General features: G+C 37.1%; 1 protein-coding gene across 1 annotated transcript; it reads left to right on the top strand.

The window, feature by feature from the left end:
- The first annotated feature begins 4,270 nt into the window (after positions 1-4,270).
- LOC143598090 (protein FAR1-RELATED SEQUENCE 5-like) lies at positions 4,271-11,439 on the top strand. Its single transcript, XM_077076402.1, has 5 exons — positions 4,271-4,326; positions 4,605-4,667; positions 10,472-10,935; positions 10,983-11,127; positions 11,217-11,439. Exons 1-5 carry the CDS (start codon positions 4,271-4,273, stop codon positions 11,437-11,439), a joined length of 951 nt encoding a protein of 316 aa, XP_076932517.1.
- The last annotated feature ends 3,366 nt before the right edge of the window (positions 11,440-14,805 follow it).

Here is a 14,805-nt window from a genome sequence, read left to right as displayed (position 1 = left end):
ACTATTGAGCCAACAGATTCGTATTCATTAACCGTGTAGCCTAACCGATCGCATCACACTTGCCATCAACACCTTCTAACAAGCTAACCAATAGAAAACCGATTGATGACTCTTCAGGAAATTGATTATACATAAATTCTATGAAACCACATTTCACCAACTTATTAGTTACGCATTAGTCGCTTATAAAAGATGATGCAGATCACCCACCAATGTAAAAAACTGTTGAATTTGAGTTCTTTTTATTTAATTGTTATCAAATAGTTACGAATTTAGGTATTCACGATTTTCTTCAAGATTTTGGAGTTTAGCGATCATGTTCGTAAACTTTCAGCGATGGGTTGGAGATGCGATGAGGTGGGTTATTTCTATTTATTGACTTGGATGCATTATATGTGTTTTCCAGCTCGATTGAAGGCAATACATGGTTTAAAACCACTAACTGACCGAATGACGGGGGGGCTTTTTGATTTGGTGTATGGTTGTATGCATCTTAGAGTTTGTGACGATAATCTAATTAGGTGATGATGAGAGTAAGTATTGACCAAAATATTTTTTGATTTCCTATTCGGTTGTGTTATCATCTTTTATAAGAACATATAACTTTTAGCCAACTATAATGTGAATTTTGAGTTTTCTGCAAATTCGTTTACTGACTTTTGTTAACGGGTCATTTCAAGTCTTGCTTCTTTTAAGTACACTAACAACCTATTATATTTTTTTTTCTTTTTATGTAAAAATGGCTATATTTTTGTTTACTGATCTTTTTTGTTTACAGTCTTATAGCACAAACACCGCAACGTTAAAACAATATCAAGCTAAAGCTGATTACTATGCATGTGCTTGACAATAGTAAAATGACGGCTACAACGCCCCCTATGACTCCTGGTATGTTGACTTTTTGAAATTTTGAAAGACTGTTTGATCACAAAAGTCAAAACTACACAGACTTAATTTATTACAGGTGGCATGCTAAACCTGCACGAGTGAAACAACATTATGCAACCTCGGATGCATTCTTACTAGCCACCTACTCAGACTACCTTTCGGCGGGTAAATCAGTCCTAAAATGCACGGATGTTGTTGTTCAACCTCGAGAAATCCTCATGTTCGTTAAATCACAGGCATGTCACATATATTCGTATTAATCCATGTTTTTTTTTGTTTTTGTAAATTTAATCTGCTTTAGTAAAGGACTTTGTGTCTTTTATGTTTTGATTTGTATATGTGGTTCAATTTTTGTAATATATATATGTGAAATATGTGTTTGTAATTAGTTTTTTTTGCCTGATTTTTTTTATGTAAATTTATCTTGTGAAGCTGGTTAATATTTTACTTTGATGGAATTTATAATATTACAATTACAAATGACTTTGGGCATCAGCTGTTATACAATATGCATCATAAGTTGTGCCCTGCAGTTCAAATGTACCAGTCTCCATTCGGCATGTACAAACCTATTAAGCAGTTGACTAACCATATCACTTTTAAGCCACGTTCCCTTCAAAAGTGACACATCAGAGAGAAAAATATGGACGGGTCATTGTGTCTTAGCTACCACAAGAATTAAAGTTCACTGAATAACTCTGTACCACTGCCACATCTTCATCTTCTCTCTTCTCCGATTTGATCAGATCCAACGATCTCTAAGTTGTTATCAGCATTGCCTCCGTGCGGATCCCCCGGAGCCGGGTTGGATTTCAGAACCCTAGGTGGCGGTGGTGTGGTCTCGCAGTGATCTGGTGGGGTATGGATCGTCGCCTCTCGCAGTTTGTTCTCGGATTATCTGTGTGGTGACATTGAACTGTCGTTGGCGGTCACGATTGTGCATGCTCGATTACTTACAACATTAGAGAAACAGAGAGAAGGGCTATCATTTACTTGACAGCTTCAATTGAGGTAACTATTTTTTATTCAACACTTAGATGCACAACAATCATGCTATAGTTTTAATTAGTATGAGGCTCCGTAGAATTCAGAATTCAGTTTAATATTAAGCATTTAAGCCTTTGTGTTTTACCAATATCTGATTTTCTCATCACCAATATAAATTAACTTTAATATACTATAATAATAAGGCAAAACTTGACAACTTAACTTAAGGTATTCGTAATTTTTTTAATAATTATTCATCAATTTAACAAAATTAAGGTTAATAACTTCATATTTTATGTTTTATATTTAAGTAATTATATGATGAATTGCAGGTTATTTGCTTACATCACAATTTGATAGACTTTTGAATGGAGGAACTAAAACACGTAAGAGTCCCATTTTTACGGTTTGTTTGTTATAGTTTTTTAACTTGGGTTCTTGAATTAGCTATTAGATTTATGGGTGAATTTAATTATTTGTGGCAGGAGGCACCAGCAATATTGAAGAAAGATGAAGAATGGAACCTGGGATTAGATTTGTTCCAGTTTTCCGAGGTAAATATAGTTTTACAGTTTTAGGTGATCTTTGGCAGTAGGGGTTGTACCTTACTCTTCAAAGGTGTGTACACTGCTGACATCATGTTATGCACTGTGGGTTGTACGTTCGGCTGATATGGTTTTCCAGTTTGCATTGTATTTGGTTGCAAGGTGCGCGTGTCCCCGTGTTTCTACGTGTCCCACCACAGTTACATGTCACGCTATCCCACCAAAAATTTTATTGAAGTAATCATTACCAGTTTTATTGAATTGCTTTGATTTATATTTCCGGTCATTGCCGCTCGCATCCACAATTGTCTCGCTTGGCTACCAACAACTGTCACCTCTATTTTGGTTTCTCATCGCTGCCACTTTTAGTCACCATCGACGATAGTGGTCTGATGGTGGGTTTTGATTGAACCCGGTTGCCGTTGCCGGCGGATTTGCCATCCATGGTGACTAGCGACTGTTGCCGGGTTCCATTTAGGAACCCTAGGCGACGGTGTTGTACCTAGGTGACAGTGGTCTCTGTTTTCCGGTGAGTGTGTGTGATTCCATTGGGCCCGGTCAGTTATGGCGGGTATGACGGAAGAGACAAACGTAGACAGAAACATGAAGAGGTAGATTTATAATATAATTTCATTTTTGTTTCGTTTGATTTTTGTCTTAGGAATAGGGTTTTAGGTTTTCTATCCACGTTATGGCTTTAATTTGATACACGTTCAATAACTTTCTTTAAGTTTACGAACCTACACGAATGAACAAGGCATTTAATATAAATGGGCTGGTTTGTAATTTAAGGGCTATTGAAGCGCAACCGAATCATGCCTCTGTTTACGACTTCCAAATTGAAAAAGCCACCAAATTTGGACCACCGTGATTTCTCTTCCGTTTAATTATTCGTTTATGCTCATGTTATCTTGCAAAATGTTTTTACTCTACCTTAAGTTGTATGTGATTACCATACAGCTTCTCAATATATTAAAATGAAGAAACCAAAGGCCACCATTCTGGTTGTTGATGCTGCTCCAAAGGTTGTGTCCGTTTTTCATAACAATCACAAGTCAGATATTTGAATGCTAATAATGTAAGAGTGACATTTGTTCTTATTCGTGTTTTGTATATTCAGGCACCTCTCTTTTGGTTCTATTAAGGGGCTAAGGTGAAAGCAGTGTGAAACATCATCACTATTTGAAGCTAAGTCAACAAAATAAACACTAGCAGTACCTACACTTACACAAAAACAAATCCTTCTGTTGTAGCCATGGGGTCAACAGGACAAATCCGAGCCTGGCGGGTCAATCGGGTAATGGGCCAAAAATGACGCTTCTTTTGTTTGGGTTAGAGTTTGACGTAGTAGCGGTGGTGGAAGTATGAAGGCGATGTTTTGTAGGGAGAAAAACAGAAAGTGTTGTGGTGCATATTTTGAAACATGATGCATACCAATACGTTTTCTTCTCATGTTTTTCTTATGTTTTTATACAGATAAGAATCAGTTTGTGATGATGCGAATATGATGATCTTTGTGCTCTTCTACCGAGAAATTCAGGTAATATTGACTTTGTTCATTTGCGCCCTAGGTACTTAGTGACGGTATTCCCGGTATCTTTTTAGTCAAATATAATTTATGTTTTGGTAAGCTTTTACTCTAATTGATTTTAGGTTTTTGATATTGCATTTGTTGGGGTTGTAGTACTTATTTCATGATATTTGTGCTTTAGATTGTCATTTTTTGTTTTTGGCTGTTTTTTTTTTAAAAACTTACAGGGAAAAGAACAAGAAGAAATAGTCAACATGGAATATCTTCTCATTGAAAGAATTACATTATGCTGCAAACAATTTTAACTATGATAACAAGCATGGTGCAGGTGGATTCCGCAGTGTTTATTGGGGCCAACTTTCGGATGGATCTCAGGTAATTATTCTCTTCAACCCCTTTTTATTATCATACTCAATTAACACTAAAATCATATATGTACTATTTATTTCAAAAGCCAGTCCTCCTTATCTATGTTGCTTCTAGGAAACGTCCTTATTTATACATCATTATTTTTAACGTTTTCAGGTAGGGATTTGTCAAGAGGTTTACATCTCTTGACACATTGTAGGTATTTTGTATTTAATTTATCATGATTATAGTTTGGAGTTTATTTCCCTGTTAAAGTTAAATTTTTTTTACTCTTATAAAATTAGGGTGTTAAAAGGGTCTGTTTGCGGGTTGAAGGTTCATACTTGGCAAACTTGGCAACCTAAAAGGTATGGAAGTTGTTAATTAGGTGGGCAGCTGCACTTCCGCTTGGGTATAGCTTAATGTCTACGATCATGATCTGCACGTATGTAAAACTCAAAATTATTGTATTTACCTTCGATTGTACACAAATCCAAAAGTTAGACACATCGCCGCCTTTTTATTATTTGGTTGTGGTGGTTAAACACGAATCCATAAGTGTGACACATCGTTGCGGCGGGTGAAAATACTAGTTAGGTAATAATTGCAATAGATGAAGAATTGGTGTTGGAATATAAAAAAATGCTTATTATTATTATTATTATTATTATTATTTAGCACATGCAAGTTTGATTTTGAAAGCTAAAGGATACTACTAATAAGGAAATATCATATGTGTTTTTAGGGATAATTTGTAATTCTTTTGTATGTTTTATAGATTTGTTATGTGTATATTTTAGAGGGACTTATGCTTTGATCATTTTTATGATTTCTGTTTGTGGGGGTGAGGTACCAAACACATCATACAAATAACAAATCAAGAGGATTATCCCGCACAAAGGATATCTTCCGCGAGGGGTTACAAGCCATCACGGAGGATACCCCCATAACAATGCGAAGTAACAAAAGACAGCGGAAGTACTACAACAACTGGGACACGTGGTGGAATACCACTGCGTAGTACTAACATTTATATGGACGCTTAATGGACCAATGAAAATGGTCCAACGTTGTACTTGCACCAGAAGAACGAACATCATTGGCCAGACTATCCAGCCAATCAAGGTAGGCCGACATGCTCAGCCATGACAAGAGAACCTTCCATTGAGCAGGACAGCTGGCCCAACGTTCTCCCCTCTTCGGCTAAAAATACAGAATGGAGTTTAACGGTAAAGGGGTCTGATCCTATAATCTCTAACTCCCAAAATATTTTCCGATTACTTACCATACTGATTCTCACGCCGGAGGGTGGTTACGAGAAGACCTCCCTAATTCCCCTTGTCGTAATGAGCTCACGGCTATCAGTTTTGCTGGGACTCATCTCCTTTCGTAATAGTATCATAGATAAAGTGACAGGCTTGGCTCATAGTCTGGTCCTATCTTTAAACTAATTCCTGGGCGAGATATTAGGCTTAACCCTGTCAGGTTAAACTTAGTGTTTTTTCATTGGCGCCATTCGTATCGGCTAGAATTGAGAAGTTAAAATTAAGGTTATGAGTTCCCGCGGACCTCCACCGGTAACACCACAATCCTCTAACCGTGTAGCACCCAACTTATATGCCCCCCGGAAGGAAGTCTGAGACAGAGAGAGGAATATATCGAAGTGGAATGCCCTCAGCCAGACGCATCATTCCAGTTCGCGGAAGAACACGATGATGATCAAAAAATATTGTTTGTAATAGATGACGTGGAAGAAGACCCAATGATGTGAATAAAGAGGGAACAACAAAGAGTCAGCAGAGAGTACGAAAAGAAATTGGAGAAACAGGTGAGAAAACTGGCAAAGGGAATAACCCTATGAGCCATTTTCTTCTCAAGAAATGACGCGGAATCATCCGATGACGAAAGACACCCTCGCCGCCGAGAGCGCAAAAGACTGGAAAGCCACAACGACCAACAAAGGAAACAAGGGAGGAGCCAAGAAAGGTCCCTTAATCTAAGTCGAGTGGCTAGGTCAAGGAACGCACGCGGGAAAAGTCTAGAACCAAAAAGTGGAAGTGATGGGGAAAACCCCAGACCAAGAGATCAAGCGGGGGGGGGGGGGGGGGACATCTGAATTATTATCCCGACGTAGATGTAGATTTCTTAAAACCTTATAGGCCAAAAGCTTTTGCAGAAAGGTCAAAATTCATACAAAATATAGGAGTGGCTCCGCTGCATTCTAACTAAAAAACTGCGTTCCGCGGTGGGAAAGTACGACAGTATGACCGATCCAAGTGATTACCTGCAGAGTTTTATATCTGCCGGAGGAGTGGCCGGGTGGACATTGCCCATATGGTGCCATAAGTTCCCCCTCACTCTCCGCGACACAGCCAGGGAATGGTTTGAAAGGCTCTTAGAAGGCAAAATTACGAGTTTTGAAGATCTGGTATCTAAATTCTCCATGTGTTTTAGCCAACAGCGGAGGCACACCCGCGACCCTGCCGACATTGACTGTGTTCCGCCAAGATAACGAATCCAACAAGGATTTTATCAAGCGGTTCAATACAAAATGTCTTAAGATCGGAGGGGTAAGCGACGATATGATGAGGGCTGGCTTCCGCCAAGGAGTGCGGAGCGACGACCTTATCCAATGCCTCTCAGGGAGAGACGACATGCCGAAATTGTGGAGCGAACTCATGAAAGCAGCCAAAGTATACGTAGACACTGAAAAATCATTATGTGGGCGAGGACATCCCAGAGCTGAGAATAGAAACGAATCGAAAGCATTCAGGAACAACAAAAAGGAGCGACGATCAATATGGTCTAGAATCTAACCCTCGACCGATACATCAGCTCAATCACTAGCTCCTCGACTGCTGATAGGAGAAAAACAAAATGACAGAAACCGAGGATAAAAGAACAGAGAATGGACCCCAGTGGCGAAAACTCCGTATCAGATCCTGGAATCAGAAAACGTCGACTTTCGGACACCAAAACCGATCTACAGAAGAAAAAAAATTAGATAAATCGAAGTATTGCAAGTTTCACGAAGATATTGGCCACAATACAGATGATTTCACAAATTTGAATGACAAGATCGAAAAAGCGGTGAATTCCGGGAAGCTTGAACACTTAGCCGCATAAGCAAGGAAGTACGCCAGAAACCAGGGCCCAACTAGAGACGATGGTTCCCCAAGAAAATAGATAAAAATATGAACACGCACATGATATAAGGCGGACGGAACAAGAGTGCGAAAAGGCAAGCACCCAGCACTGAAGCCTGGAAAGAAGAACCGGTCATCTTCCTACGGATCAAGGGAGGACCATGCCTGAAACAGCCACTAATTGCCACCACGCTGATAGGACATAATCGAAGCACCTATGTCTTTATCGACCAGGGGAGCACTTCGGATATCATCTACCAACAATGTTTCGATCAGTTAGACGCGGGAGATAAGGTAAGGCTAGAGCAGGACAATTGAAGTTCCCATTAACACTAAGCGATGTGAAACATTCGAGAATCGAAGAGGTAGAGTTCCTAGTACTGCCAGTAAAGTCCAAACACGCTGTGATCCTGGGAAGAGAAGCGATCGGGGATTTCAATGCAATCCATCCACCGCGCACGACATAATGGGCATCCCAACGCCAACATTGAATTGCACTGGTGATACCGAACAAAGATTGTTTGGTTGTGGAAGGGTCAAAACCCCCAAAGGTCTAGAAAGTGACAAAAAGCAATGAACCTGAAAAGTGGATGCTTAACACCAAGTTCCCAGATCAAACCATCACTATTGGACCAACATTATCAAGTAGCGTAATCTCTCACCTGAAATAGCTGTTACTAAGAAACATGGATGTGTTTTCATGGAAATCCGCAGACATGGTTGGCGTCCCGCACGGGATAGCGGAACACGCCTTGAAAGTTAACCCAACATTCACACCAATAGTTCAGAAATAGTGAAAGATGGGTCCAAAACAGACCAAAGCAATGAACGATCACGTGAGTGAGTTATTAAAAGCAGGTATCATCAGGGAAATAAGGTACCAGATGTGGTCGCGAACCCAATGATGGTACCAAAAAGCAAAGGAGCATGGCGTATGTGCATAGATTACAAAGACCTGAACAAAGCATGCCCCAAAGATTGCTACCCACTGCCCGAGATAGACTTGAAAGTAGATTCAACATCTCTATGCCGCTTCAAATGTTTCCTGGACGCGTACAAAGGCTACAATCAAATTCACGTGGCGGAAAGAGATCAAGATAAGACAACTTTACACATAGACAAATGCACATTCTTCTACGACTATGGAATTGTAGAAACAATGCACTCAATCGAGTTCTGATTAGGGTTTAAAATATTATGTTTAAATGTTCTGAAATAAAACTGAAGACCTTTAAACGTTCTAATATGTTCAATGAAGTTCTGGGTGTTAAAAAAAAATGAACATCTTTAAACATTCTAAACTTCTAAACTAACAAAAAAAAAACTTAAAACACCTGTAACATGAAATTGAACACTGAAATCACTTCATATAATCTCGTAATTATCAAACAATTATCAATCAACCATCAATTTGATAATCGATTTGATCATATAAACAAAATATGGAACGTCTGCAACTAGGTTTCTGCAAATGGCGCTTAAAACTTTAAACGTTCAGTTAAAACCCATCACCCAAAACTCAAAATTGATTAATTGAAACTTCAAATTGATAATTAATTGGACCAATTTTAATGTTTAATTGATCAATTAGTTCAACAATTTCAATTTCATTTGGTCAATTTTTATCAGCTGACTTGTGAACAAGTCGTGACGAAGGAAGATGGTGTACAGTGGACAGAATCGTTGGATGGTGGACGGTGGACATAATCGTTAGATGCTGACGGATTGCTGCACGGTCATGGTGAAGGCGGATGGAATCGATGGGAGCAGCGAATCAGATTTGATGAAAATTACAGTATTGCCACTGCGTGTTATTTGAAATCGACGGGAATACGAGTTGCGTACGTAATGTACGATTAGGAATTATTGTATTGGATCCTTTGTGTGTGTGTGTATATATATATATAGGGTGAGGTTAAAATAAGAAGTGGAGTGTGTCTAAGAAGTGTACGAAGTAATCTGATGCTTTAGATTTGTTGATCTGATGGTGGATATGTCAAGTGTGTTTATTGTGCGGTGTGTTTTATTAGATCTAATGGTGAAAACACACTTCCTACACTTCTTAGGAAAAATCTAGTTCTTATTATAACCTTGCTCTCTAGAGAGAGAGAGAGAAGATGCAATACGCTAATGCCTTATCGTACAAAACGTACGCGACATCTGGGAGCGTCGATCCACACCTTCGATTAAGTTGCGATTAGTTGAGAAGATTCCGTATATTTTCAGCGAAAAGGGTACGATTGTCTTTTTGATACGTAATCTAAATTTGGTAATTTGCGTATAAACGGTTACGATCCTGATATTTAGTTTAATCAAAATCATTTTCTTATGTACGAACCAATTTTAGTACCGAAATCAAATCAATTGAGTATACGAACCAGTTTTCAACCGATTTTTGATCTAGGGTTTTGAAATGGAAGACGATCGTGAATGTAAGTGTTTGCTCTGTTTGAACTAATCGACATTAGATTAGTTTAATTTGCAACATTAGGTGGACAGTAATCTGCATGTTAGTGTTCAATGAAAATCACATGATAATTGATTAGTTTAGTTTGCGAGCATGTTACGAGCGTGTGCATATTATTAGTGTTTTAACATGGTTGATTTTTGGTGTTTATAGTATGAGTGTATCATGAGCGTGTTAACATGATTGATTTTGATGTTTTAAAATATGAGCATCTTACGAGCGTAACATGCTGTTGTTGAGGTTGATATTCATTTTTATTCATGAGATGTATTACGAGCGTGTTAACATGATTGATTTTGATGTTTTTGAATATGAACGTTTTACGAGCATATCATGATAGTGTTGAGGTTGATATTTATTTTTATTCATGCTTTTTGTATGAGCGTTTCATGAACGTGTTGTATACCTATTTATTATATATACATATTTTTTTTTGTAGATGATTCAAGTGTTTTGGTTGAAGATCAAGGGGATGATATTATTTCTGAAGTTGCTTCTTCTTACAAACCTGTTAAGGGAATGATTTTTTATCAATTAATCAAGCATATGATTTTTATAGTGAATATGCTAAGAAGGCTGGATTTGGGGTTCGCAAAGGTGGATCGTACATCATTGATGGTGTACTAAAGACTAAATATTTTACATGTTGTAAAGGTCACAATTCAGCCAAAATGTATGATTCAAAAGGTGATTATAATGAATCAAATAAGCCATATTATAAAAGGAGGAAAAGGCCCACAGTTAGATGTGGTTGTAAAGCACATATACAGTTAAAATCTGTTGACGGTGTAATTTTTGAAGTTCATGATTTTATTGAAGGCCATAATCATAGTATGATAGCAGATTCTGAAATGAAGTTTGTTCGATCAGCGAGGAAGTTAACACATGTCCAACAAGAAACTATTTATGAGTTGTCTAATTTTAACTTGGGACCTGCTAAAGCGTTTAACCTTTTGAGAACACACTATGGTGGTTTTGAAAAAGTGGGTGCAACTAAAGATGATTGTAAGAATTTTAAACAAGGTTTGAATTGTTTTATTGGAGAGTATGTATCTGAAATGATTGTTCAGAGATTGTGTGCAAAAAAACATTTTCATCTGATTATTCATTTGAATATGATTTTAATGACAATGGTGAGTTAACTCGTGTTTTTTGGGCTGATGAGACTTCAGCGAGGGATATTATACCTTTTGATGCTACATTTGAAACTAACAAGTAAGTTATTGATCCATACAGTTTGAAATATGAAATTCCTTGTATTAGTTGTGTTTTTTGTATGTATGAATATGTTTTTGTATGTACAGGTGCAAGATGGTTTTTGTACCATTCACGGCAATTAATAACCATTGTCATACTGTGACTTTCGGTGCTGGTTTATTAGCTTCTAAAACTATTGAAACTTACACGTGGTTATTGCAAAAGTTACTTAAGTCGTTTGGTAGTGCATTGAAGGTTACTATTACTGATCAAGACCCGACTATGAAGCAAGCTATTGCATTTGTGTTTCCAAATACAAGCTATTGCTGACAACGTAAACTTAACTGTTTTGATTTAGTTGTTTTAATTATTTAAATAATGAGCGTTTAACAAACGTGTCATGGTAATAGATTTATGTGAAGTTTAATATGTGAGAGTCTTATGAGCGTAACCTGATAGTATATTTTGGTCATGAGCGGTTCACAAGCGTTTAACATTTATTTTCAGGTGGGAGCCGATTTATGTAACAACGAAGATTTTAAGCATAAGATATGTGATTTTGTGTGGACGGATTCAGTTAATCCTTCCGAATTTGAGGATAAATGACAGACGATAATGGTTGAGTTTGAGCTTGACAAAAATAAATGGCTTACTGATATGTATAAAATCATATTTGGTTGGATACCTGCTTTTTATAGAGACGAACCTTTTTCTGGATTGATGCGTACAACATCAAGATTAGAGAGCAAAAACCATGTTTTCGGTCAAGCTACAAATTCTCAGTTAACACTAGTTGAATTTTTCAACCATTTTGATCTTTGTATGGAGATACAAAGATACAATAGCAGACAGTGTGATCATGACAATAGGTACACGTATGCTGAGTTAGTAACTAGAAGTTATCTTGAAGGGGAAGCAATTAGGATATATACAAGACTATTTTTAATGATGTTCAAGATGAAATAGGTGAAACTGTCGGTGGTGTTTTACAATTCAGTTCTTCTGAAGAAGAATGAGGTTATTTGAGGTGTAAAACATGGGATTTTAATGCGTATGTTCCAGGATTTTTGGAGGTAATTATGAGCGTTTAATAAGCGTTTTAGTTTAAATTTGTTTAATATTAAACTATTTAAAAAGTGTTTAACCTGAGCGTTGACATTGCTTTTTTTTAGGTCGTGTTTAAGAAGGACGGTGATTTTGGTGAAGACTTTACTGCAAACGCTCATGCAAAAGATTTGAACAATATGGTTTGTTGATATGGGCTTAATCATATATAAATAATATAAATATTTTTCTACACTTTTGAGTTACTTTTTGAGTGTTTCTATTGCATAATTGGCATTATTGGTTCATATTCATATTGTAAGTGGGTCCAATAGACAACGAGCTAAACTAATATTAGTTTTACTGTAATCAAGTTAAAACATAAATTGAATTGGTACATGTGATCCAATTATAACAATAATTATATATTAATGTTGATTTAATTTGTACCTTGTAGTTGAAAGAAAATGAAAGGAGCCATCATGGTGCACAAAAATAATTAATAAATGTTTCATGTTCTTAAGAGTGAACATTAGAAATCATGTGGCCTTGCATACGTATTTCATAATATTAGAAAATGAAGTGGGCTGTAACTTTTTTCCACTAGATGGGCTTCAGTATATCATAAATGTGATCATGGGCTGTCTATAAAGTTTGTTGAGCTCTCCACCATATGGGAAGTAGGTTACAAAATAAAAACAAGAGGGTGTCGTGGAATTTGGGGGATTTGGTCAAACACACAGGGGGGACCACCCCTTGTCGGCTTCTGTTTGGGAGACTAGAACGTAGAATAATAGAAAGCTCACAAGCTGCTGAACAAATAAAGTCCACGTCAATTTCAAGAAAAAGAAAGAAAGAAATAAGGAGGCAGCCACGTGAATAACTTTAAGCTAGCAGGATGATCAATTAATTTAACCAGGCTAGTAGCTTAATTATATTTATTTCATTTTATGGTGAACCATAATATATATTTTATATTTGTTTCGTTCATAATTATGATTGGCTAAACTATTAGACTTCTTGGGTTTGGATGAATACTTTTTAGACTCATATTATTTTCGGTTTTGGATTATTATTAATTGGGTGATGTTTTGGTAAAGTTTTTATTTTATTTGGTTGTGATGCATATGCGTATTTGGTATTAATTTGTTATAAATTTTTGTTCCATATGCGTCTTTGTGAATGTCTTTCATGTATGGATGCATATTAGGTTGCTTACTGTGTGTTTGTAACTAGTTTATTGTATATTGTTAATGTATTCCATAGGAACAGTGATTGAGAGTTTAGAGATACCTTATATTCTCCCACTTGAGAGACCGGGAGGTAATTAAGTGTCGTTTACTATGGTGTTTTGTGGGTTTGGGTAGTGACTGCACGGGAGTGAGTTACCCTAGATTCCCTTAGATTCTTACAGATCCGAATTATAACCGAATTCAATAAGAATACCCCTTTACGCCTTAGGGTGTTTTGTGATTAGAGAGACCGGGAGGTAATTTAGTCTTTGGGTACCTTAGCATAGTTAGGTAAGGTGAGGCCGGGAGGTGATCCGAACGATTAAACCATTGAGCTTTACATGATATTTAGGGTTCTTAGGTATTGTTGGTAAGACCGGGAGGTGATCTAGCATACTTTAGTTATTCCTTAAGTTTCTTATTTTTAGATGATGGTTACTGATCATAAATCCAATTCCGAGAGTTCAGGAGTTGACTAGTAGGATTCCTTGCTTAGGTTGTTGTTTCACCCTATTTGAGTTCTAGTCCGATTTGTCCGTGTCTAGTTTTTGTGTCAGTTATAAGTTAAGTATTATTTAGTTTATAATTAATAATTAAAAAAAGACAAAAATCAATAAAATCAATTTATTTAAGTTATCATTCAGAGTCTAGTTTAGGTGTCGCTAGTGTCTTTTGGGTTCGATATCCGGACTTCATTAGGCTTTGCTACAGTTGATAGGTACACTTGCCTGTCTAGTGATCTAGCATTAGGATAGTCTAGATTTATAAATCTTAAACTAGAGTGTCTAGGTTAGGTTAGATTTTTTAGTAGACCGTTTCACACATCAAGTTTTTGGCGCCGCTGCTGGGGATACTTAGGCGATAGCGAAACTACTTTTGATTGAACTTAATTGATTTTTGGTCTTTTTGTGTTTTGAGTTATGGTGTGTCTTGTGAGTCTGTTTCTTAGATTAAGCGTGTCTAGTCGTATTTAGGATAAGTTAGTTTTTGTTTTATTTTATCGAGTCTAGTTAATATGTTTAATAGTTCGAGTCAGTTTAGGAGTATTTTATATCGACGATGTTGGAAAGAGCCGAACAAGAGGAACGTGAAAGACTCCAAAAGATTAAGGCAATAGAAGCCAGGCTTGATAAGTTGACCGAAAGAGAAAGAATTCGTAAGATAGAGGAATTCAAAGCTAGGTTAGACGATATAAGTGCTAGAATTCAAATTGAGAGTTTTTCTTACAAGGAACGCGAAGCCGTCTATGAAACGGATGATGAATTCTAGGAATGATGATTACGAGGGCGTGATAGAAGAGAAGGAGTTGGAGCTACCTGATTACACGGATCTGAGTGAAGATGTCGTTGTGGAGCCACTTGACTAGATGGAAGATGACGAAGAGGAGGAGCATGTACCATCTTGGGAGGATGAGTTTGGT

The sequence above is a fragment of the Bidens hawaiensis genome, unplaced genomic scaffold (genome assembly GCF_021521415.1).
Source record: "Bidens hawaiensis isolate Kalapana, Puna unplaced genomic scaffold, B.hawaiensis_p1.1 tig00049634_1, whole genome shotgun sequence".
NCBI lineage: Eukaryota > Viridiplantae > Streptophyta > Magnoliopsida > Asterales > Asteraceae > Bidens > Bidens hawaiensis.
This window is presented reverse-complemented; position numbering and strand designations above follow the sequence as displayed.